Below are 25,600 nucleotides of genomic sequence, written 5' to 3'. Positions count from 1 at the left end.
TTAACTGCCTCCAGAACAGTATAGAGAACAAAACATCACAGAATTCCATAGTAAGCCAGCCCAAGCAGGTGAATTGTTATGTACTCCAGCATTCTGGAAGATGATTCCAGTCTAGTAGCCTCCAGTTGGTGACCTGATAAGGACATTGTAAATAAGGGTGTGAGTGAGTCCCGGGTATTCGAGTCCCGCCCGATAATCCTATTGAATTTTGCACATTGTTTTGTGTTTTTAATATGAAAATTGATGCATAGTTTTCATGTCATACTCTATTAATGATATCAAAATGCATTGAATTTGAATGCATTTTGATATCATTAATAGAGTATGACATGAAAACTATGTATCAATTTTCATATTTAAAACACAAAACAATGTGCAAAATTCAATTTTTTTTTAGGTCAACCATGAATGATCCTAGCATTTAGGTCTAGGTCCAGAGACACTACAAAACCAAAAAAAAAAATTTGAAAAAAAAAAAAAAAAAAAAAAAAAAGAAAAAGAAAATCACACCCCTAATTGTAAATACTCACTAGATTACAAATCAGGCCTAGAAATCTGTGACATTGCGGGCGAATCCATTTGGATTCTCGCAAGAGAATTTTGCGAGAATCCCTGATTCGCTCAAATCTACATCCCGCTCCCGCTGCACAATGATTGAAAAAAATACTGCCCTCATACAGTCTGATCAATCATCCAAGATGGCGGCTCTGGTGAACGAAACATCGACACGCAACCGATGGCTGTTTTTGCTGTTAAAATGCCCTCTCAAATCAGTATTATTGTACAAATCATTAATGATTTTTAAGTAAATTATACCATATTTCACCATTTTGGGGGTTCAGTTGCTTTTAATGAAGTATAAATAGTCAAACCGGGACTCAAACTGGGTACATATTTTTTTCTTTCTGTACACTGCCAATGCACAACGCGAATCCATATGATTCGCCCGGTTGATGTTTTACGAGAATCTTTGCGCGAATCGATTTGCGGATTCGCGTCAGATTTCTGAGCCTGCAAATGTGAGAAGCAACATTTGTTATCTGTACCACATAATGCTTTTTCTGCACCTGTTTTATACTTAGTGCACTCACTGCACTGACACTAGAGGAGGTACTAGAGAGGTACATGTGAACAGACCTGTTTGTACCTGCCAATAGAGGTTGTGCATATACATGTATCATGTATGCCGTATCATACCGTAAATATGGCGGACTTCTCAAATGCATTCAACAAAAGCATGATTGCAATCTACCGCGACAGTTTGTTTCACACACACATAACAAATGCACTACAATCAAATAGACCTGTTGATAACAACATTTGATTGAATGAACTGCCCTGCGCCATGATTACGGTGAAGGACACCGGTTTAAATCCTTTACTTGGACCCAATCGATAAAAGCATGCAGGACTCATCTTACCCTACTCCCACTGGCCCAAGTGGTGTTTTTTAACTGGCATTTGTAGGAAGTTGCAGCATTTGGATTCAAAAAGGGCAGAATATTCCAGTTTATGAATTTTAAAAATCAGACCTGATACAGGATCTTTATAAAAAACAAGGAAGATTTGGCGTAGCGAGTGCAAGCGAGCTAAGCTCTCGCCCATACTAACGGCCGGGGGATTCCAGGGGCCCGATTTTTAAAATCCCAAAAAACCTGTTCTTGGGCATTTGCCCAGCCTTTTACCCAACAGCAGTCTTGACTGAATTTCATGACTTTCAATTTTTCATCCACTATTTTTTCTCTGGCATTCATCCTTCAAAAACTAATCAAGATAATAAGGAAACAATCAGATTAATAGGACAATAGAAACTAAGTAACTTATTGATTAGAAAGTGACAAAGTATGCATCCCAGTGAATGCACAATTATAGTGGTCATATATTGTACATCCCAGTGAATCCACAATTACCACTTTTTGATTGTACTGATCAGCTGATGGCACCACACTTTTAAAAGAATCATTGAACCATGCCACTTGTCTTTTATTTAGATGTCACAATTATAGTCACAATGTATAAACGTGGCTTCTGTCACAATTAATCGTTGTTGTGACTGAGTGTTGGCTGCTCTGGTCAATGCTGACTGGCCGTATTGTAAATCACTGTCTATTCTTTAGCCATTTTACAGACTTGGAAAAAGTGAGAACTTTGAGAACATCTCACAGGGCTTCAACATTCAAGCCCAAAAAATAAAAAAAAAAGGAATAGTAATAATATCATTTTCAGTAGTGAATCAAGCAACAGTGAAAGCAAGAATCTGATGATAATTAGGCAATGAAAAAAAATTGCCCCCCAATCATGCCCATTATCATGCCCATTATACCATCTCTATGATCACATTCCCCTCAGCCTCAGTCTCAATCATTTTTAAAATTATTATTATAATTTTTAACAATGAATTTCCTGGTTCCACCATTTTTCCAGTGTTTAGCTGCCTCGGATACAACACCCTTGCAGGAAAATAGCTCCTGTGTCAAATCAATCAGGTCTTTAAATCTTAAAATCATAACAAAGAAAAGTATTTTCCCCACCTATTTTAAAGATCCATTCATACTACGCCGCAATTGCGTTAGATGCGGTGCGATGCCGATATATCGATTACTTTTTGCCGCAACTCAACGCAACTTGTCGCATTTCAAAGTTAAAATGTATATAACTTGATTGCGATATCGCAATGCAGTATATTTCAGTACAATGCGACGCGGCATCGCACTGCATTGCAACGCAATTGCAGCGTAGTATGAATGGACCTTAAGGTAGTATTGGAGGCATTATAAAACACTCAGAAACAGATTATTATTTAAGCAGATTAATTGAGTAGGGCAGAGAACACTGATCAATATGCCTTTTATTTGAAGCTAATCGGACAAATATATCAATTTATATTTTCTTTGTATCTTATTGTTTTTATCAATAATCAATAAAGTTAATGAGCTAAAATGACTGGAGAAGCTCATTTACATATAATTTTTGCCAATATTTTGCTAAAAATCCATGCATAAATGTTCAGGGTACTTTTATTTTGCATACTTTTGCCTTGAAACTTGGTCAAAGTGTTTCTAATTATGTTCTAATGTATTATATAGTGAAGCCGCCTCAATTTGCATATTTGCATAAATGCTAATTAGCTCATTAATTATGCAAATATGCAAATTAGAGGGTGGCTTCACTATACATTAGAGGTAAACCGTATACATGTATGTCCGATTTGCTCCAAACAAAAGGCATATTGATCAGTGTACTTTACTCTACTCAATTAATTAATCTGTTTAAAACATGCTCAAAACATTTCCTTATTTCTAGAAAATGCATCCAATACCACCTTAACGTGGCTGTGTACTCTAGACATTGTTTCTTTCATGAAATTGAGCTTTTTTTGAAATGTATTTACTTTGTTATGTTTTTTATAAATACAAGGAAAGAAAATCCAGATTTGTTAACTCTAACTGCTCTACAATGTATTTTATGGATTTTATTTCACTATTTCACTCATTTCCGCAAAAAAGGAAAGAAAATCTTTGTTGTACCATCGGGTACTCGCGTGCAACAACGCATCGCGTTTTGTAGTCGCGCAATTTGTTAACGCACAGATACGCTACGCATACGCATAACGCTTATCAGCATGCGCAGCGCATCTTATGGAAGCACCACGGAAGCACTGATTTCACAAAAACCTAGCGGTCAAATGGCTCCGTTTTAGCTGATAAAATGTGAATTTTTTCAAGTTCTTTCCCCCGATTTAAACATCAAGATATGAAAAGATTTCGCCCAAACTTCTCAAGGGGCTGTAGATTTACCCGATGTTCACGTAATGTAAGGTAGAAAAACAAGAAATGACGCATTCTACTGTGAGCTTAGATCAAAGTGCAAAATGTGACCACTTTTAACTTCAACAGCCTTTATTTCAATATGTTCATTTTCTCGGTAAAATGATGATGTAGGTACCGGTACACGATAACTCAATAAATACAGCATCTATACATGTAGGTAAGCAATTATGCTCATCATAAAAAGCATGATCGACTTAAGAAACGGTTTTCTCATTTTTTTATATCTTGGTCTATTTCCGATTTTAGGCATCATTTTGTGCAAATAGGCATTTGTGAATTTTAAAAAGTTCATTTTGATGCCTTATATGGTCAATATCTCAAAAACTAAGGCCAATATCAAAAAACTAAAGAAAAACATTTTTGGAATGGTGCCTCAAGATTAAGAAAAAACAAAAAAAAACATTTTTGGAAAGAGTGTTTTTTTTGTTATGATTGCCAAAAATTCACTTTTGTGATTTTCTTCAAAATTGCCAAAAATTCACTTTTTTTGTGATTTTCTTCATAATTGTTGTTTTTACACCAAATCTGTACCGTATATTTTATATTGAGATTCATTGATGTCTTGCCTTTATAAAAATGTATGCTTTTATATGTCTTGCGTGAATAATTGCAAAGTTATGGCACTTTTACTACATGCATGTCTGAGAGTACACAGCCTCCTTAAGAGTCTTAGAATTGTAACAATTCTTATGTTTTTCTTTATTTTGTGAAAATTCCCTAAATTTGGACAGTTTTTGATTTCATTTTCCCGCTTAAAGGAGCTATGGTTACCAAACTTAAAATTTATCTACATTCTCTCACCAGGATTTTTGTATAAAGTGTTACTTTTTGAAGAAAAAAAATCATTTTTTATTTTAGGGAATGTTAGAAGTTACGCTGTAGCTAAAAAGAATAGAAACACTTAATTGGAAAAAGCTGCGAGGGAATTTAGATATATCTTATTTACCACCCCTGAAAGTTTGGTAACCATAGCACCTTACAATGTATGATTGAAATCTGTGATACTGTACAGCAATACTTAGTATACAATTCTACTTCTACTTCTACATGTAGATCTATGTCAGATGCAAGGTCATCTAAATAAGCCATTCATAATTGCCCAGGATTCATTGAACCATAATCTGTGTGCATCATCAAGCACAAATCTGATGAAATTATTGAAATTCTAGTGCACCATATTAAATTAGGCAATGAAAAAAATTGTCCCCCCCCCCACCTCATGCTCTTATACCATCATCAGTCACCATGATCACATCCCCCTCAGCCTGTTAGGCCCTTCGCACTTGATTATTTGTTTCCTGTTTACCGCCCGCGTCCAAAATTGAAAATCTCAAAATAATTAATTATTTTATATTTATTTCTAATTTTCTCCTCTAAAATAACTTTCAACTACTTCTACTTGCCATTTTCTGACTTTCATTAAGACATAATATCAACAATAATGATCAAATATTATTGTGAAATAATTAAATGTCCGCTCTAGTCAAAACAAGTCAATAGTTGCTTGTAATAGTTCAAACTAAATAAAGAAAATAAAAGATAATTAATAATTAATTAAAAGTCACCTCGTCCCTTTTTCAAAATCTTAAACAGGAAACTAATAATCAAGTGCGAAGGGCCTTATTTATAAAATTATTATTTTCATATGAATTTCCTGATCCTTGTTCCACCATTTTTCCAGCGGATAATACAAAATCGGCGATCCTGACTTTTAGACCACCCGCGCTATATAAGGTACAAATTGCAAATTTATCATATTTAACTTTCGCAACAAGGTTAAACATGTTTTAACTGTACAAACATACCTTTTATTCCATCAAACAAGCTTTATTTTGTTCAAAAATTCACGATTTTATAGCTATTTTTGACGTAAAAGAGCTGGTTACAAAACCGTGATGCCAGCTCGAAGTTTTCGCAGTAGCACAAGCGCTTGATGTACGCTCATTTTGACGGTAATTTACGCTCGCGTATCATGCATTTTCAAGCGCGTTTGACATTGTTTTACTGCATGACGCAATTCTGCATTTATTCAAGATGGCGAATTTCTAAAAAAACGTGATGTATTTTACCCGTAATTTCCCTCATTACTCAAGCCCTGCCCTCTTTCACAATATTTTAGCTTCTTGGATATCATCGGAAACATAGATTAGTAATATTAGGTAGGTCACTGTATTTTTAAAGATTGTTTAGATGGTTTTACAATGAAAACATTGATGTTAAAGCTTCTTTTCAAAAATTGGTTTTAGCTTGTTAAAAAACGGGTAAAAAATAGTTTTTAGCTTGTTGGATATTGTTGCTTAATAGTTTAAAGCTTGACTCCTTAGATGGAACTTTTAGTTTAAGCTTGTTAGAATATTAAGGGGGTACTACACCCCTCGATAAATTTGTGTCTATTTTTGCATTTTTCTCAAAAACTAATAACACAGTGGTAACCAGTGTTCGAAATAAGCACTTATCCTCTTGTCCTCTTGTCCAAAAATCACTGGGGACAACCATATTGAGCTATGTACTTATCCCCTGGACAACCACTATATTTACCTTCAAAAGTATGACACATTTTGGGGACAACCAAAATGTATTGAGGACAAGCAAAATTTATGCTTTAGTTATCCTCGGGATAACCTCCATATTTTCCTTATTTCGGACACTGGTGGTAACAAAAGTTACGTATATTATAGGGGCAAAAGAATCCAATTACTACACTGGAATTTCGGTGACCCATGACAAGCGGTTCGTTATTTATGATAAGAAATAAGGTACCGCTAGTATGTACCTCATTTCCAATCATATATACTGAACCGCTTGTCTTGAGTCGCTGAAATTTCAGTGAAGTAATTGGATTCCTTGCCCCAATAATATACATAACTTTTGTTACCAGTGTGTTATTATTTTTGAGAAAAATGCAAAAATAGTCACAATTTACCACAGGGTGTAGTACCCCTTAAACCTTGATGAAATAGTAATATTTGAGCCCTATATAGCGAGGGTGGTCTAAAAGTCAGGATCGCCACAAAATCTGTGATACTGCAGTGTAAGGCCAATTACAATTGATCCTTAGTTTCCTGTTTCCCTCGCGCGTCCAAAATCAAGAATGGAAAAATATTTAATTATTTTATTTTTATTTAGGTATTTTCATCTTTTAATTGACTTTGTAATTACTTTTATTTGCTAATATCTGTTTTTGATCATCTCAACTTTGATTATGAATATAAAAGAAGAACATTGTAGGGTCCCCTACTAATATTAATGTAAAAAATCAATTATAAAGGTAAAATAATTAAATCCGTAGTCTTAGTCAAAATGTCCAAATGGACTGTTGATAATAGTCACAACCACATTTTCAAAATAAAGAAAGTAATAGATAATTAATAATTAATAGATAATTAATAATTAATAATTAAAAGTCGCCTCGTCCTTTATTTTCAAACTTGAAACAGGAAACTAAGAATTAATTGTGAAGGGCCTAATGTACAGCAATATACGCATCACCATGATTAATATGTACATAGTCCGAGGTGCTCTGACGATATAAACACTCCGATCGCCATGCAATCTCACTCAGTCATTTATAAAATTATTAATCATTATTCATGTATATATATTAATATAATTTTTAATTTAATGAATTTCCTGGTTCCACCATTTTTCCAATGTTTACAAAGTACAAACATGTGTTAAAATTATGAAATCTGTGATACTGCACTGGCACACCATAGATGTCACTTGCAAGGTCATCTAAATAAGCCATTCATTGAACCGTGCATCAGCTGTGCTCGCTACACAATGAATGAGTGAATGACCGGTTGATGGTTCCTCAATTTAGCCACGGAAAATCCAGACGTTTTCCTTGATAAATACACAGTACATAACCCCACGGTACTGAAACTCAGACATATTGTTCCTGTAAATATTAGGAACATATAAAACAAATTTGTACATTGTCAGACATATGGAAATATATAAAAACATAAGTTTGATACCGGAAAAATTCCATTTACCTATCGATCTTCAGCGACTCGTCGCCTTGCCATGGGATCAGATGTTCGCCACGGTGTAGACTCAGTGCTTTAGCATCGTCTCGGAATAATTTACTCGCGTACCCGATCACACAGATATTTTCGTCTAACTCCACTTGCCGTGCATTTTCAGCTTTAATTCTTTTCTTGTCTATGAACTGCGATCTTTTCAGAATTGATTTCTTGGGTATGTGGGCCATTTTGCTGACCAGTTTTGGCAATTATTCCATAGTTTTCACATCATTTTTCCACAGCATGTTGACCATACGATTGTTATTATGAAGTGATTTTGGACCGAAAGAGGGCGGGCTAACTGATCATTTATTCACCAGATGGTACATGTCATGGGTGTCACCAGTCGATTCCTAAACAATGCAAAGTGGTCTTTTGAGCCCCCCAAAAAAAAAAAAATTTGCAAATGACTTCTCTCTTACTGCATTTGTTTCAAGCAACATTATCAATTTTTCCTATTCCAGTAGAACATTTACATTACATCATACATTTCGGAAAATTCTGATGGCCAAGTGGTTTTGTGGAGTTCATCCACATCCAGGTTTTGACAATATGTTGACAAAAAATCACAAAAAATGAAGTTTTGGACTGAACCAATAGGCCTATTGCAATAGCCTACCCAGGGCTTAAATTGCATTTAATATTACTTTTTCTTTATTGATTGATAAGTGCCAACAATTATGCTTGTAATTGAATCCAAACTTTAAAAAATCACAAAGGCAAAACCGCTTTTCAGACCGTTCATCTGAAATTTCAAGCTAGTATCGTAATGGTGGTCACGCTTCGGTGCAAAATATTATCAAATTTAATGAAAACTTTTTAATTGAGAAACTTTAATTTGTCTTTGTCGACTGGAAATGGTCCTAGTCTAGGCCTATTAAAAGTAGCTAAAATAATTCCCATTTACAAAACTGATGATGCTGAAATCGCTTTGCCGTGTTTCTCTAAAATCCTGGAAAGATTAGTTTCAACATATTTATTGACCAAAACCATATAATTCAAATGAAAACAATTTGGTTTTAGAGCCAACCATATTCCACCCATATGGCGATCATCATCATCTTGTTGATAAACTTAATGAAGTATATCATAACAACTGGCCTACTTATCAATTGATCACAATATTCTGAACTTCAAAGGCTCAAGTAGGCCTAGTACTATACGTTTTATTCTGTATATGCCTATCATATTAATGCGTCAAGTTTGTATACAAAGAGGATTCTCTTATAAAACCCGCCCAGTATGCACAGTTTCAGTCAATCCACCTCGATACACCTGAGCATACATTTTCGTCCAAGAGCTCAAGCAAGCAGTGAATTGTCTCGTACACGGTCTTTGATCACACGGCGGTTGAGTGCATTATAGCATCGTAAGAGCTGTGTGAGGTTCTAGCTTGAAAACAGGCCTCTGTGATTGGTTTTTGTCGACACCTCAGGTGTTCTCTTCATCCAAGCAGAATTTTTTTATATCAAACGTAAATTGATGAACAGTTTTCCCCATTAGGTCAACAGATAACGCAATTCAAGGCGAATGTGGTAAATCTGTTAATATGGAAAAGTTTTCCTATGAAAGTCTCTTTAAATAAATTATACTCGACTCCAGTGTGTGCACGCTGTGTGTACAGAGGCGTTCGAGGTCAATGCACAATGCATACATTACCACACAACACACTAAGCAGGGTTGTACGGAAGAGGGTATGGTTTTTCGTACGACGGCATTTTGTAACCAATCAGATTCCTTTTTAGAGAGGAGAATCTGGCAAAGTATTTCTAGGAAATACCGTTTGAGCCAAGTCAATTGGACTGACTATTATCAAGTGAGGGCCGTCTATAGCACGCTACTTTAATGACACGGGGGTGCATGTCAGTGTATTTCGCCATAAATCGAGTGAGATTTTGGGAATACCTCGCGGTGTTTAGTGCTCCTGTACGACGAGGTCTTTCATCAGATTTCCTAGAAAATCAGGGAAAGTAAAGTTTAATATATACATGAGACAATTAAGAGCGAGCCAAAAATAAAAGACTTTCCTTTATAATAATTGAAGTTGAAAGTGAAAAAAGACAATTTTCTCCCAATGCTTAACTGTGGGACCCCTTTTATTTGAGCAAAAGAGACTACTTTTCCATATTGACTACCTATCCAAGCACATTTTGTGACCAAAATGTAGGTTTTAAAAGTCAACCCCTCAAGTGTTCCTTACAATATTTTTCAAATTTTGTGTCATTAAGGGATCTAAAATGAGCGTTTATTGCGTTTCGACAGTATTTTTTTTGGGACATGAGAGCACCTCAGACCTATCGAATTGCATTCTGAATACGAAGCATGTCTTTCTGATATCAAATAATTTTCATTTTTGAAAATCACAATATAATGCAAATTTTATGACAAATTATAAAAATTTGATATTTTCAAATTTTGATATATAACAGTCCTCGAAGTAAATTATATAAATCTAATGACATATTCTTAAAGTGTATGTAGCAGGAGGAAAAGCCGACGGTCAATTGAAAATTTTGACCTTTCATATTGAAGATATGGATTTTTTTTTCCCAAAAAGACCTAATTTTTTTTGGTGTTTTGGGAAAAAAAATCCACATCTTCAATACGAAAAGTCAAAATTTTCAATTGATCGTCGGCTTTTTATCCCACCTACATACACTTTAAGTATAAATCATCAGATTTATAAAGTTTACTTCAAGTACTGTTAAATATCAAAATATCAATTTTAATGATTTGCCATAAAATGTGTATTAAATTGCGAATTTCAAAAATCAAAATTATTTGATATCAGAATGACATTCTTCGTATTCAGAATGCAATTCGATATGTCTGATGTGCTCTAATGTCCCACAATAAATACTGTCCAAACGTTCATACCCCAGCCCTTAAAGGAAAGAGCACACTTAAGCCTTAGGCCTATATATCATCCAGACTAGCCTCATTTTAATGAGCAAGACCAATATCTCTTTAAATTGCAAATCTTGTGCAAAAGGTTAGGCCTATTTTCGCCTGTTTTGTCATACGGGTGTCAATGATTTGCTAACAAGAGCGCTTACAAATTGATTATGATTATGAAATATGATTATGGGTACCCAAAAATGACTTATATGGAAACTTGACTCTAATGATGGCACATCTCACAAAAAGATATTACCTACAAAAGATATTAACTACAAAAAGATGTTAACTATATACAAAAAAAACTACAAAACTAGAATAACTAAGACCAAATTGTTATGTTGGGAGTAGTAGATGAAAATCGATATCTTTACATTATAATGGAAATGTCACATATGGTGGCCCATATCAAAAACAATTTCGCGAAGTACTCTATGTCCTGTCATGTTAATTATACGGGTTTCTCATTTAGGGGAACATGTGCAAAACATGGAAAAATACAAGCTTCAAAAAAGACTTTGAGAACTAACTATCATCATCATGCACTCATTTAAGTTCTGGACCACGAAACGTAGGCCCTATTTGATACCTGAATTGGATGCATTTTATGTACAAATGATATTGTTACCAAGCTGAACTTCATTATAAAATGCTATTATGATAGGCTATCACATAAGAAACAGCAACAATTTTAATCAAACAAGAAATAAAAAAAGTTTTTACTGATCAATTAGCAGTCAGAAGCACATGCCCAATCATATGCATGGAACTCCTTTATGTCAAAGAACCTCGCAATCAGTGGAACTTAACTTTCGAAAAAAATATACTCATAGGCCTACATTTGCATCTCATCTCATCTCATAGGCCTATGGACGGTGTGGGGTTGGTTGTTGGTGGGGTCGGGGTGTTGGGGTGGGGGGTGGGGGGTCACGTGGGGTGAGTGTTTATCAGTTGGTTTTTTCTCTCTGTGAAACGGGCCCGGGAAACGGGGTCCGGCGTGCGTTTAATTTTCTTTTGTACTAGGCCTATTATAATAGTAGGCTAATAATGTATTTAATGTTGGATTTTGTTGGTGTTGATTATGGAAATAATTATAATAAAGCATTCTAAAGTCTATTTTTTTTTTTAAGTCTAAGAATTTGTTTCAAAATCTGACAAGTCCAGAAGTGGGGACAAAAAGCAAAACATTATACTTTTTTTCGGCCTATGTCTGATGTCTTCTGTTATAAAAGTAATAATGCTGCCCTCTGTTGTTTAATATAAGTAAACTCTGTATGTATTCTTGCATGCTACAACTTTCTTTACACAGTATTAAATTGAAGCGTTCAATTGTTAATAATGATACTAATGATCGTGTGGCACTTAGTGCTGGGCGATAACTTTCTGTAACAGCCTCGAGTAGTATAGTTGTGTTAAGGCGAGTCGGATCAAAGGCGAGCATGACCTAGCGGTGTTTGAACTCAAACAGTACAGTGGAAACATTTTCATTAATATTTGCACAGGAAAGATTTGAAAGTTTGAGTTTGAGTCGGTGAAGAAAAAAGGTGAATTAAAAAACGCATTTCGCATTGGATTTTAAAGTTTTTAGGCCTTTTTAGAGCTTTTTCCACTTACAATTTTTTTTCGAAGACTCCCCGTCCTCGGGTAGCCTACTTTAGACATACCTTAGATGCCACACCTTCACCTTTTTCTGAGATGATGATAGTGTGGCATGGCAGGGTTTCCGGGTTTTTTTTTTGGTTTTGGTTTTTTTTTTTCTTTTAAAAATTTAAACCCGTTAAAAGGAATAGGCTACCGTATTCAATAACTCAAGAACGGTATAAATCCTATACAGATCGGTCAAAACTATATAGAAATGCATTTTTAACCAATAGGGGAGGGTCAAGATTTTTTTTGACAAGGGGAGGGGGCAAGCTTTTTTGGGGGAGGGGGGTCAGGTGATTTTTGACATACATTACCGGACACCTAACACACAAAAAGGCTTAGGGAAACAGTAGGCCCTATACTGAAATATGCAAATGGAACCCATAAATTTGGTATGGTAACCGGCCAATGATTTTTGTCAGGCCGAGAGTAGGGGAGGGAAAGCAACTTTTAGCAGGCCGAGTGGGGGTGGGGGTAATTTTTGGCACGCCATATGGAAATTGTACCCACCGGTGCTCAGCATTTTTTGACCTGAGCTAAAGTTCAATCTTTGTAAAGAACAAAAAAATGTTCGTTAGCCAAGAACTGAATTGTGCTTTGTATATAAAAGCTTTAAAAGCTTGAAGAACCTTTAAAGAACCTTTTAATAAAGAACCCTTCATAGGTTCATCACAGTAGAACAGAAGTGAAGAAAATGATTTTTAAGAACCAAAAAGCGTTAACACTACTTTTCACTTTTCGTATTTGCGATGAGTCCCAGTGCAGTCCCTACATTCATGTACATTACCATGATTGATAAAATTGATTGAATTAGAAAGTTAGGCCTATTTGAATCTTTAAGGTTCTTTATATGGAACTTTTATCGGCTCTTTGAACCTTATAGTTGGCCTTAAGTTGCACTTTTTTTTCTAAGAATGTACGATCTTTGAGAAAGAGTTTGGCCATTTAAATATTTCTGAAACAAAAATCTATAGCCAATTTATGTATTAATTTCGGCGTGTAATTTAGATGATTTTTCACGATTTTCCGATTTAAAGTTAATCTTATAGATTTGAATTTTAATCTTTAAAGATTTAATTTGTTTTTTAAATCAGTAAGATTTAATTTCAAATCTAATACTTGATTGATCCCTAATTACAATCCTTATAAGGATTTATTTTTAAATCCTTGTAATTTAGAGTATAGTCTTGCAATCTACTGAAGATACATGCTATCATATCATGAAGATAATCCTGAAATCTGCTGATGATAACCTTGCTATCTACTGAAGATAATCTTGCTATCTACTGAAGATAGTCTTGAGAAAAGAGTGAATTTGCTCACTCTGAAATTTACCCTATAAGGGGTGGACACTCATACGGCACAATTAATTACAATCCTTTAGGATTTATTTTAAATCCTTGAAATTTATATATCATCAGCAGATAGCAAAACTACCGTATCTTCAGTAGATAGCAAGACTATTTTCCGCAGATAGCAAGACTGCCTTTAGAAGATATCAAGAATATCGAGTGAATACCACTCCGCAAAGAGTGAAAGTTATTTCACCCTAATATCGAGCGGTAAATTGGGCTACACCCCCTATAGAGGAGTAAATTTTCAATCAAAGAAATGTCTGGATATCCAAGTCTGCTTTCTGAAAACGACTGGAATTCCAGTTGGCAATGTCACTTGAAAAAGCTTGGAAATCCAATTAAATGAAGGAAAAATCACGGAAATGTCCAAAATGAGCTCTCAAATGATTTTGAACTATTTTTCTGCCGGATTTTATAACCTATGGTCACTTTAAAAGTCTGGATTTCCAACAGTCACGATTGGACAAAAAGTCTGGAAATCCGAACTCCTCTATAGGGGTGTGCATCTATTTTCTGGAATAGCCCAATTTGAGATCACACTGTCAGGAGGAGTGGATCTAGAACGAATAACCCCCGGGAATAACGGCTCGGAGGGGTTCGAGGACGAGACTTGTGCCATTAGTAGGCATATAGGCCTACCTTCTGCAGTGGCGTAGCGTGGGTCATGGGGGGGCACCGACCATGATGGGGGGCACAAGCCGTTTTTCGGCAATTTTGCAATCGAATGGGGGGCTTTTCAGAGCCTTTGCGGTATATCGGTGTACAGTGAAGACCAATGCGACCAATTGGGCGCATTTTGTGCAAAAAAGCCCTAAAAACGCCAAATTTGGGTGTTACTGGCCGGGTGCTTTTTGTGTCCATAAAAAAGAAGTAGGCCTACACATCATCACTGATGGGTTGCAAAAATAGCAATTGAAATGTAGGTAATAGTATAGAGAAAGACAGCATTCTAAAGTTTGCGTGGCACGTTCCCGTAGGAGCTCGTAGGTATTTTGAATGGAGTTAGGCCAAGATGAATTTCCCCCTCCCTAGAAAAATCATGCAAATGGTCATGGGGGAGGAACACTTTAATATATCAATCCTTGTGATCCCCTTTAGAACTCATACCATTCCTCTTGTTAGACCCGGCCCTCGGGTCCATGGAGAACGACTGGTAATGTAGATTACATAGCATTAAAAATCAACCCAATGGACTTTCGCGTTCACTTATAGGCCTAATACGAGTAGGCCTATATTTCTATATTGCTGCATGGTTGACCATGTGGTGGGTGTAATTAGTGGCGTCGATTTGTGGATGAAGAGGAATGGGTTTTTGGCATTGAAGAAAATAAGGGGGGTACACTTTGGCATTTTTTTCATAGGGCATTATGTAATTATTTATTGTTACATTATCCAGAGATGGAACCGAACCGAGACTGGGGGCCAGTCTATCCTCTTGTGAGTCAGCTTTTAGTCTCAATATAATTAGGTCATTGTTCCCTCCAACTCGCCTTAAGAACTTTAGCGCTGTTATGTGACATCGCCCATGTCTATAAAAAAAGAAGTACACATCATCAACCATGGAGAGACTGTACGCTATCCCTTACTCTGTTTTAGAATGCCCAAATATCAAATTGAAATGGCCGTCATGGGTCCAGGTTCCGTCAGCAATGACAGTATACATTGTTGTACTAGCTTCTTACTTTTTAGTTACGGGTGGTAAGTTGTAGAAGACAATTTTAGTGATTTTGTATCGGTGTCGTGTTCGAAGCCTGTCGAATTCAACAGACATGACATGATATGCTTGGTCCCACGTCATGACGTAGTTCCAGTAAACTGCAGTGTTCGATTTTCATCTATTTTTTTGTGTAGCGAAAATTGCTACTCACTTTCAGATTTGAGTAGCAATTCCAAAATTTTGAGTAGCAGTTTGTTTTCACCATATTTTATCGATTTTTTTGTATTTTCTTGTCTTCTCACAGATTACTCAATCCCGGTACTCAATGCTTAAAAAAATAGACAAAAATCAAGCACTGCATGGATACCATCTTTAGGCCCCTATTGGAAAAGAGAAAGACCTCACCTTCTGGGAAAATCCACCTTATTCTAGTTACATTGCCCTTCCCATCCATGGATCTGATGTTTTGAAATTGCAACAATAATTTACACATACCACACCCATGCATGGAAAACTGTAACATTTGTTAAGCTTAAGGGGGTACTACACCCATTGATTTTTTTTTGCATTTTTTGCATTTTGTGAAGAAATTACAAAAAAAATTGGACAAAGTGGTATGCAAAATGAAGGGCAAATCTTCTCGTTTTATTGGTGGTATCGGTATCAATGTAGCTTACATGCTTTTACAGATAGAAGCCAAAAGGAGGTACATCACTGATGATTTAAATTCACTTCATTTTGGAAAGCTTACTATCAACGGATTTCGTTAAAATTTTGGATATGTGTTGCTAACACATTAGGGAAATAAAGTTGATATGTAAAATGGGAATAAGTGGTTCCTGATTTCTTTTATGACTTCATGAACTTGGTGCTCCACAACTATCAAAAAAGGAACTGGTTAAAATGCTTCTATTTTCAATGTTGAGCTATATTTTGCATTTTTAACTTGCGACATTATTGCACTGAAACTTAATTAAGCCATAGGTAACAGGTTACAACAACCATACTACAGCAATGATGAAAAAAATTGTATTTCTTGTCACCTATACAACCATATTGGGTAGTTTTCCGTAAGCTTAACTTTTGTGATTTTGGTAACTATTTTATATTTATTTGTGAAATCCGTCTCAACTAGGCATTCTAAATTGTACTCACCATTTACATCCCAAGGTATATTAGTATATCCACCATGCACTTCTCGATATATATCCAGTTAAAGACAGAATATCAAAATTATGCCTCATATGATATCACAGACTCTCACATGTGTATTCAAAATTGATGCTTAAATTTGACCTGAACCAATTGACCTATAACCTGACATACGGTGACCTAATAGCCTTTTCTTCTCCTAACAACTAATGACTATGCATCCATTGTATAAGTGTTTATTTAATTTATTCAGTGTTATAGCATGGTAGGTATTTTGCATGCACCACTATAGATTTTCTATAGAGAGTATAACAAAGGATTTAATGTATTCTATTCATGTACCCTACTTGAACATTTTCAAAAGAATAAATTATGGTTTGTTATGAAACACAGATCTGAGTTACTAGGTTACAGTAAACAAAAAATATATAGGGCTAAAATGACTTACTAAAATTGTTGAAATTCACTTTATATGTAGATATATTTTATAAGTTCAGGACATGAGGTGATAAACATATATATGTACTTAATAAATTTGCAAAAAAAAAAAAGAAGAGGGGTACTGATGAAAATCGGGGTATTATATCGCCTTAATATTACTGGGTAATTTTTTCATTTGGAAGGAAATTTACTAGATGATGTGAAACTTTACCATATAATGCGCCGGTTAAATAACATAGTAGAGAGGCAACGTCCCGGGCAACGTTATGCAATTGCAGACCGAATGTGGTTCAAAATTCGGCACCTAAACTTCCTAAGCTGATTATCATGTGCCCTTTCTAAACGCAAATTTTCCTTCAGTAATCAAGAGAAGTCCTACATTTTTGAGTAGAGGAAACTCACTTATTTACTAGCTGAAGCATTAAAATAATGTGAGGAATCTATGAAATCCTAAAAATCTTGTGTAGTTTTGGAAGATTGTCACCAAGGACACACGATATTTCCGTCTCACCACTGAACTATTATACCCATATAAACATTGCTACTTCTATGATGTCATAAATGAATATGCATGTTTTTTGTTATCTGGTAATACATGGAAGTATGTAACACAACATGTCATTTGCATAAAATTTGCATATAAGGGAGGATACTGTATTTCGTTTAATGGCGTAGACATCACGATTTGGGGACTTTTGGATCATATTTTTGTGGATGATTTTCTTGGAAATGGAATTTATGGAGACATTTTTGACTTGACAAATGGTAACTTGCAAATGATGGTATATCAGCGTGGTTCACGGATGCAAGTAGGCATTTTCCCTGATTTTTTGGATCGCATTTTTTGCTACTGGTCTGTGTAGTTGAGTAGCAGTTTGTAGAAAATGACTCGCATTTTGCGATGCGAATCCAGGTAAATCGAACACTGGTAAACTGCATAAAAAAATGGTCTTCCTAGACCTAAAACTACATATTATGTTCAAGTAGATACCAAAAATGTAATTTACATATCCTTAATGTGACAAAAGTCCCATAAAAATAGAAAAGAAAGGTCAAATTTTGAGGCTGTAAATGTTCGTCATGTCACATTTTGAATAGGCATGATCATGATGATAGGTATCCCAGTCCCAGGCAAACTGGCAAACCTTAGTTAACACATTTGCTAGTCAGCGAAATTCGCCGAGACCGGGGCCCAAACACAACGCTAGGGACAGGCATAAAAATTTCAAATTAATTATATTAACATGAATTGTTGTTCATGTGTTTATTGGAAGAGAGAACTTCTCAGAAACAATTTGACACCAAAACCAATCTTCTACTGTATTGCTAATTAGTGAAGTTATGACGAAATTACTGTCGGAACATTGGGCCATTTTCTCTGATAAGACTTACCATAGGAGTGCATGGGGGGGGGGGGGACTTGATCATTTTTGTGCCCCCCTGTCAATTTTTTGTTTTCACTGTAATTTAATCTAATTTTTGTTGAATATTATGTATGTTATCATTTTCAACACATCTGTGAAATTTTGTATGAAAATTCAAATTTTAAGGTGGTAAAAAAAATTTTCGGCCATTTTGGGCCCATTTTAGGCAAAAACAATGATTTTTCCCAAGCGATAACAAAAAAGTGATTTCTCCCAGCAAACAAGTAAACTGGAATTGTTATGTGAAAAGGATGAAAGTTTTTGTCAAACCATGTTTCCCTTTTGTCAGAAGATGAATTTTGGGTCAAAATAGAATTTTTTCCCAAAATGCCCCTTTTGACCCCCTTTTTGACCAAAACGGTGATTTTCACCAAGGCATATCTCACAGAAAAAAATATTCAAAAGTAAAGTCAATGTTGCATTCTGCTTCCTAAAGCATTGAAACTGTTGTCAATGCAAACTAGAGCATCTGAAACAGATTAATTTTGGTTTTATCCATCATTTTCTCCAAAAATGGTGTTTTCAGTGGCACAAAATGGCACAGATTTACATAGGGCTTTATTATCAAGTAAAATAAATAGCGCCCTCGCTCAGATGTGCCTGTCCCTAACAACGCATATTTACGTAGAAATTTGAATTTTTTTCGAGGATTCAGGATAGGTCGGGCCACGTCAGTGAAGGAAACCTACATAAATATGTTTTCTATACTTCACTTGACCCAAATATATGATTTAGGTATGCCAGGCAAACACATTTGCTAGTCAGCCAAATTCGCCGACAATGTCAATGCATTTTTACATAGAAATTTATGGCCGAAGGAAACCTACATAAATATGTTTTCTATACTTCACTTGACCCAAATATATGATTTTTTATGGTGATAAGTCACTCGCACATGGAATTGTAGAGGGTTTTTGATAGCAGTTCCATTAACAAAAGCTGCTATCATCATGAGATTAAGATCTAGAAACACCCCCGAAATGTCGTTTTGGGGAATTTTGCTAGCTGAATCTTTTTGACATTGTTTCATTGTTTGATGAATGTCAATCTTTGACAAGATGTAACTTTGCTACGGAAAGTGCTATGAAAAAAAGGTTTTCAGTTTTGGCTTTGTTTACTCAAGGGCTTTAATTTGATATATAAAATGATGCAGTTTGATGGCAAATTTGAATTCACCTAGCATACCTATATGATTTTTTGTGGTGATAATCAAGTCGCACATGGAATTTTAGAGGGATTTTGATAGCAGTTCCATTAAAAAAAGCTGCTATCGCCATGAGACTAATGCTGGTTTCATACTACCCTGCCGCTTGCCGCTGAGCGGCGTGGCGCAGCACGCGTATTGCAGACAAACAGACACAATCAAGGCTTGTCATTGGTTGAAACGCCCTGCAGGAAAGTATGCTGGAGGCTTAAGATCTAGAAACAACCCTAAATGCCGTTTTGGGGAATTTTGCTAGCAGAATCTTTTTGATGAAAGTCAATCTTTGACAAGATGTAACTTTGTTACGGAAAGTGCTATGACAAAAATGTTTTCAGTTTTGGCTTTCTTTACTCAAGGGCTTTAATTTGATATGTAAAATGATGCAGTTTGATGGTAAATTTGAATTCACCTAGCATACCTAAATACTGAGTTAGAAGTGAACGTATTGGCGCACACCACATATATGGCCTTATCCAGACTGGTGGAAGGTCACTTACTATGCGTCTATGACAATAATAATAATAATTTTATTTGAACAATGCTTGTGAAACAGCGGCACTCGTCTACATGACGGTGCGTTCTTGTACAATAAAAAAATTTATAAAGCAAAAAGTATTACAAAATATAGAAAAACATAAAGTATGTAAAAAGATTAAGAGACAATTAAACAACTAAAACAGTATTTAAAACTGTGAGAACCCAAAATCGAACTCTAGACACCCAGGCGGGATGCTGCGGATGGTGACCCAGGCGCAACAGCGCTACGTTAAAGTCACTGAGTTGAGTGAGGCGATACGCATAAAGTGAAGCGATTACGATCTAACAAGTAGCGCTTGGCGGGTGTCCGACAGATCGAATGGGACTGTACATAGAAAGAAAAAAAATATATAATATGTACGTAAAATTACAAAATGAAGAGCCGAGTATTAAACATGTAAAGGATAAAATAAAAGATTGTCGACTTACTTTATACAATTATTACGTATGACCCAGGCTCTTTTTAAAAATGATTTACATGCTGAGTCAAAAATACTTAACAAACAGTCAACATCAATATTATAAACATCACGAAAATAATCACTGGATATAACTAACATAAAACATGTCTTGACATTTAAATCACTAGATATGAAAGTTATAATCTAGAATAACAAAGAAGATTTAGACATAGCGTACATATGTATAAAATGCAACAATGTGCCGTACTTAATATGATATGTGTTGGTACCAAAGTACCAAACTACCAATCATTTTGAGCTGGCCTGTTTTTAATTTGTTAAGTGTATATTTTATAGCATAAATAATATATACATGTATGTCAACAATATCTTGATTTTGCCTTTTCTTCTGTTAAATTTACAGGTGTAATTTATGATGTTATTGTAGAGCCTCCTAGTGTAGGATCAACAACAGATGAAAACGGCCATCAAAAACCTGTAAGTATGCTTCTTTCTATCGCCATGCTTAGTTTTTTGCCCTGATAGTTGTGTGAAGAAGTACAAAATGTACTCTGGAATCCTGATTGAGTAGTAAAAACAGTAACATTTTGTTCACTTAACGCTTGCCGTTTTATATGAAATCAACATCAAGGCATTAGCCAGAGGGGTATCCAGGCGTCATTTGGACACCCTGTTTTCAATTTGGACACCCTAAAATTATGATTTTTATAAAGGAGTGAGGAAGTGGACACCCTGATTTTGTAGAATAAGGTATTTTTGACCATTTTGGACACCCTAAAGACACCCCTCTGGCTAATGCCTTGATCAACATGTTCAAGTTCAAGTTCAAGTTGAAATTCATGTGAAATTATTGGGACTTGGAAATGATGTCAGACCTCTCTCTCTGAGTAAGAAGCACGCTCCCAAAGATGCAATTTATTTTGAGACCAAATTTAGACCCCACTCCAACTTAAAATGACTGCCACAGAAAATCTGTAAGAGCTGCAGACCTAAAACTAAATTAATTTACTTATTATTAAATTTTTTTTCATCCCCTGCTGTTATAACATATGTAAGTAAGATATGTAAAGAAAATCTGATGGAATTGAGGCACTCTTTGATTTGGTATATTTGTTGTTGTCAGAGGTCCAATAGGACTGATTCAGAAGCATGAAATGCAATCTTTTCATCATTTAAAAACATCATTTGTCCCATGCATCAAGAACTGACACATTGTATTATAACTGCATCCAATTTCTGTTGTTGCAAATATGTCTGGTTGATGTGCTTTAAGTTTTTCCAAACACTTGATGATATTTTATTATGTTTATTTCAGGTTGCATTCATGCCATACCGAGTGAATGGTCAGTACATCATGGAGGGATTAGCATCGAGTTTTCTCTTCACAATTGGCGGCCTGGGCTTTGTTGTCCTTGACAAATCCAACGCTACCTTAATGCCTAAGCTCAACAGATTTTTGCTGCTCTTTGTAGGCTTTGTGTGTATACTGATATCATTCTTCATGCTGAGGGTTTTTATGCGTATGAAACTTCCGTAAGTAACAGATGAAGTTTTTTATCATTTCTAGGCATAACAAAATTATGCTCGTTTGTCACAACCTTATAAAACTTGCAACTGGCCAATCCACTCATTTACAAGTACAAAAATATGAGGAAAACAAAATATTTATTTCTTTTATACCAAAAAATTTTGTTTTATATAAAATTCTTCATAGAAGTGTCCAAGAACACAAACCCTGTTTCTACATTTTAATTTTGACCAAATGCAAGGTCAAGACTCATAGACTTGGGTTACTAAGTCGACCAATAGTCGTTAGTCGCGACTTTTACCGGTAGTCGTGACTAAGACTAATGAAAACCAAAAGTCGACTAACACAAATATTTTTTATGTTAAAAAAACATGTTAAAAACGCCAGATATCCGCACTGAAACCAATCAAATACTAACATTATAAACTGCGAAAATGTGATATAAAAACATTTATAGTCATTGTCTTACCAATAGTCACTAACCAACAAGTAATCACAAAGTCCATAAATCATCATTAAATTTGTGTTGTTGACTTGTTATTGTAAATTTGCACCAATCTTTAACCCGATTTTTCAGTCCATTTTGACCACAGATAGTCGTAGTCATGACCAGGGTTATAGCTAGGCAAATTTTAGTGCCGGGTGAAATTTATATGAAATGGTAAAAAAATTGAAATTTTGATAAGAATTGCAAATTTTTATACTGATTGTTCATTGATTTTGAAACATTTGAGACTTGAGTGCCGGGTATTTGGGCTCAAAATTAACTTGAGTGCCGGGTGGAAATTAAGAGTGCCGGGCGAGTCCGCCCACCACCGCCCAGCGTAGCTACAACCCTGGTCATGACTATTTGCTGTCGACTAGGAAAAAAAGTGATAGTCGCCCAGCTCTAAAGACTCATATTAATTTTGTCATTTGTGCAAATCCAATTGAAGATGCGATCTCAAAGATGAGCGTAACCTTTCAGTGAATATTTGGATATTTTTGACAAGAAATTGATTTAGGTTATTTTCTTGATTATCAACCGTTTTTAAAGGACCTCAGAAAATTTCACAGATTTGTGTGATCCTCAACGGATCTCTGAAAGTCCCTCTAATTGCAACCAGTTACTCAATGTGTACATTCTGGTCTGTTTAACATTTGTTTTCTGTGTTATCTATTACAGGGGCTACTTACAGGGGTAATACCAACTTTACACCAACTTCAAACCAATCAGAGAGCTTCAAGGAATACAGAAGAAAACTTTTTTATCTTCAAAATGAAATCAAAAGTTGAATATATGCAAACTCTTAAAACAGGCATAAATTTGCAAACTGTATAGGCATCACAGTTCTTTATTCTGTAAAACACACTGTTTAATTTCCACATCTAAACATTATAATTACATGCTACATAAATTGTAAAGGGAACACTTTGCAAGAAACTCTTTAAGGATTGTTCAGCTCTTCCAGACTTTGCTGTGAAACTGAGTTCAAATTTGTTTTCACCAGGAGTCTAGAACTGTATGAGAATTTTGTAGGTGAGGCTTTGTACTTGTATATAAGTATTGGCAATCTCTCCATGGAATCCAAGCCTACAAACCCTTATAAAATGATATTTTCCAACCTACCTATTCTATTATTTAGGATTCAGGAAAAATACAGCTCTTAGGTGACCCAAAATAAACCCTGTACTATGGGCCCGACTGACCAGGTTTTGCATTTTAGAGATTTTTTTCTTTCCTGTGTGAAATTAAAAACAGCCGGTTTTGGCCAAAGTGAATTGATTTTGACTGAAAAAAAAAGTCTACCCGCCCATAGAACAGCGTTTTTTATTTGTCGGCTTGGAGGTGCATCTTGCCTTTACCTTTCAAATATCTTTGAATATAATTGATTGCACAACAGTAGATGGGACTAAATATGGTGCGTACACTCCTTGCATCGATTATGTGGGTAGAACCTTTAACTGACAGCAGCATGAATGGGCAGGGGTAGCGCTAGAACAAAACATTCCAGAGTCCGCAGGGACCCCCGAACTTGCAGAAAATTAAAAAGTAGAGGGTCCGAAGTAGAGTTTGGTGAGTCCGAAGTTGCACAAATGTAGCATAAATAGTATGTCTGCGTTAGCGCTAGATTGAAAAACTGGGGTCTGCAGGGACCCTGAACTCACAGAAAATATAAAAACAGGGGGTCCGAACTCTATTTTGGTGGGTCCGGGACCCCAAAATGCAGCCTAGCGCTACCCCTGTGAATGGGAAGAGGGAAACAAATCTAACATTGTCTATAATGTTATATTTAGAGGATTAACACTGCCATTCAGGCTGTTGCCTGATTGAGGCTGACCTATGTATGACTGAAGCATGCAGCAAATAATTTAGGTGATGGGCGTATGATTGATTGGCAGTGTTATGCATGAGTACTTGGCTCCCAATCCATTGAGCAAACTCTTGAATCCTGCTTATCACATGCAATAGAGCATGAATGGACATACACCTTTCTGCCGCTGAGCCATTGATTTGATGGAAAACTTTAAAACTGTTAATAACTATTAGCTACTTGCACGGTTCCGCCATTATGCACTATGTGCGGGAGAGCCTCGAACTGGCAGCATACATGAAAGGAAGAATTATGTAACCTTACACAGAACGTTATGACTAGTTCAATTCCCATTCATGTATGCTGCCAGTTCGAGGCTCTCCCCACATAGTGCATAATGGCGGAACCTGCAAGTAGCGTAATGACTTGACTCAGTATGTCTTTTTTTTTTTTTCTTACTATAATTTGGTGAATGGGTTATAGATTAGCTGTTGAGTTGTGTAGGGTTCTTTCAAAGTACAAATATTTAGGCAAAAAAATGACCTGTGGGCATATGATGCTCTGAACAATCTTATTCATTGTAGTGGGAAATTACTGGCATAGCAAGGGGGCAAGTTAACTCTCAGGGGAGAGGGAGGGGGGTTCAGAGAAAATTTTCAATAATGGCCTAAAATTCTATAAATGGTCAGCATCCATAAAGGGAGGGATGATGTTCCACAGGGCGGGAAAGCTGTGGAAGATCTCAACTTTCCTGCACAGGGGTGGAGGACTGGAGGTGCCCCCATTGGCTATACCACTGTTCAGAACACCATACAAGTTCAAAATCCACCAATTATTTTTTGTACAATGAGGCAATCAAGCAAAATTAGTGTTTTGTTGCAAAAAATTATGTATTACTCCAAAAGTGGTCACATTTTTTCGTGTTTTATTATTTTCATCAACACCAATTTAATCATCCCACAAGCTTTAATACCAATTTTGTTATAATTTTCAGCATATTGTCTAAATATTGGTTATTGTGTGGAAATGTGAGGTGGAAAGAAACACAAATTTATTCGGCAGACCACTAATTTTGCTTCATAATGTTGAACCTTTTGTGAATTTTTAAGAAGGGTTTCTAATTATTTGTATGATGAATACAATCATTCTCAATAAAATATTTTTTGGATATCATATTTGTAATGGT

General features: G+C 35.6%; 2 protein-coding genes across 2 annotated transcripts in view; one reads left to right on the top strand and one right to left on the bottom strand.

Moving 5' to 3' along the window:
• Positions 1-8,120, bottom strand: part of LOC140135529 (splicing factor, suppressor of white-apricot homolog) — a 41,497-nt gene extending 33,377 nt beyond the window's left edge. The window contains exon 1 of the mRNA XM_072157066.1: positions 7,829-8,120. Within this exon, the coding sequence (XP_072013167.1) occupies positions 7,829-8,046 (218 nt within the window). The 5' untranslated portion in view covers positions 8,047-8,120. The remainder of the gene's footprint in view (positions 1-7,828) is intronic.
• A 7,172-nt stretch (positions 8,121-15,292) lies between these two features.
• LOC140135528 (oligosaccharyltransferase complex subunit ostc-B-like) lies at positions 15,293-24,089 on the top strand. The gene is made up of 4 exons (XM_072157065.1): positions 15,293-15,453; positions 20,996-21,069; positions 21,908-22,125; positions 23,286-24,089. The coding sequence occupies exons 1-4, from the start codon at positions 15,315-15,317 to the stop codon at positions 23,302-23,304; spliced, it is 450 nt and encodes a 149-aa protein (XP_072013166.1). The 5' UTR covers positions 15,293-15,314; the 3' UTR covers positions 23,305-24,089.
• Positions 24,090-25,600: the final 1,511 nt, after the last annotated feature.

This window comes from Amphiura filiformis, chromosome 16 (genome assembly GCF_039555335.1).
Source record: "Amphiura filiformis chromosome 16, Afil_fr2py, whole genome shotgun sequence".
Classification (NCBI taxonomy): domain Eukaryota; kingdom Metazoa; phylum Echinodermata; class Ophiuroidea; order Amphilepidida; family Amphiuridae; genus Amphiura; species Amphiura filiformis.
Note: the sequence above shows the minus strand (reverse complement) of the source record. Positions and strands in the feature narration are given on the sequence as shown.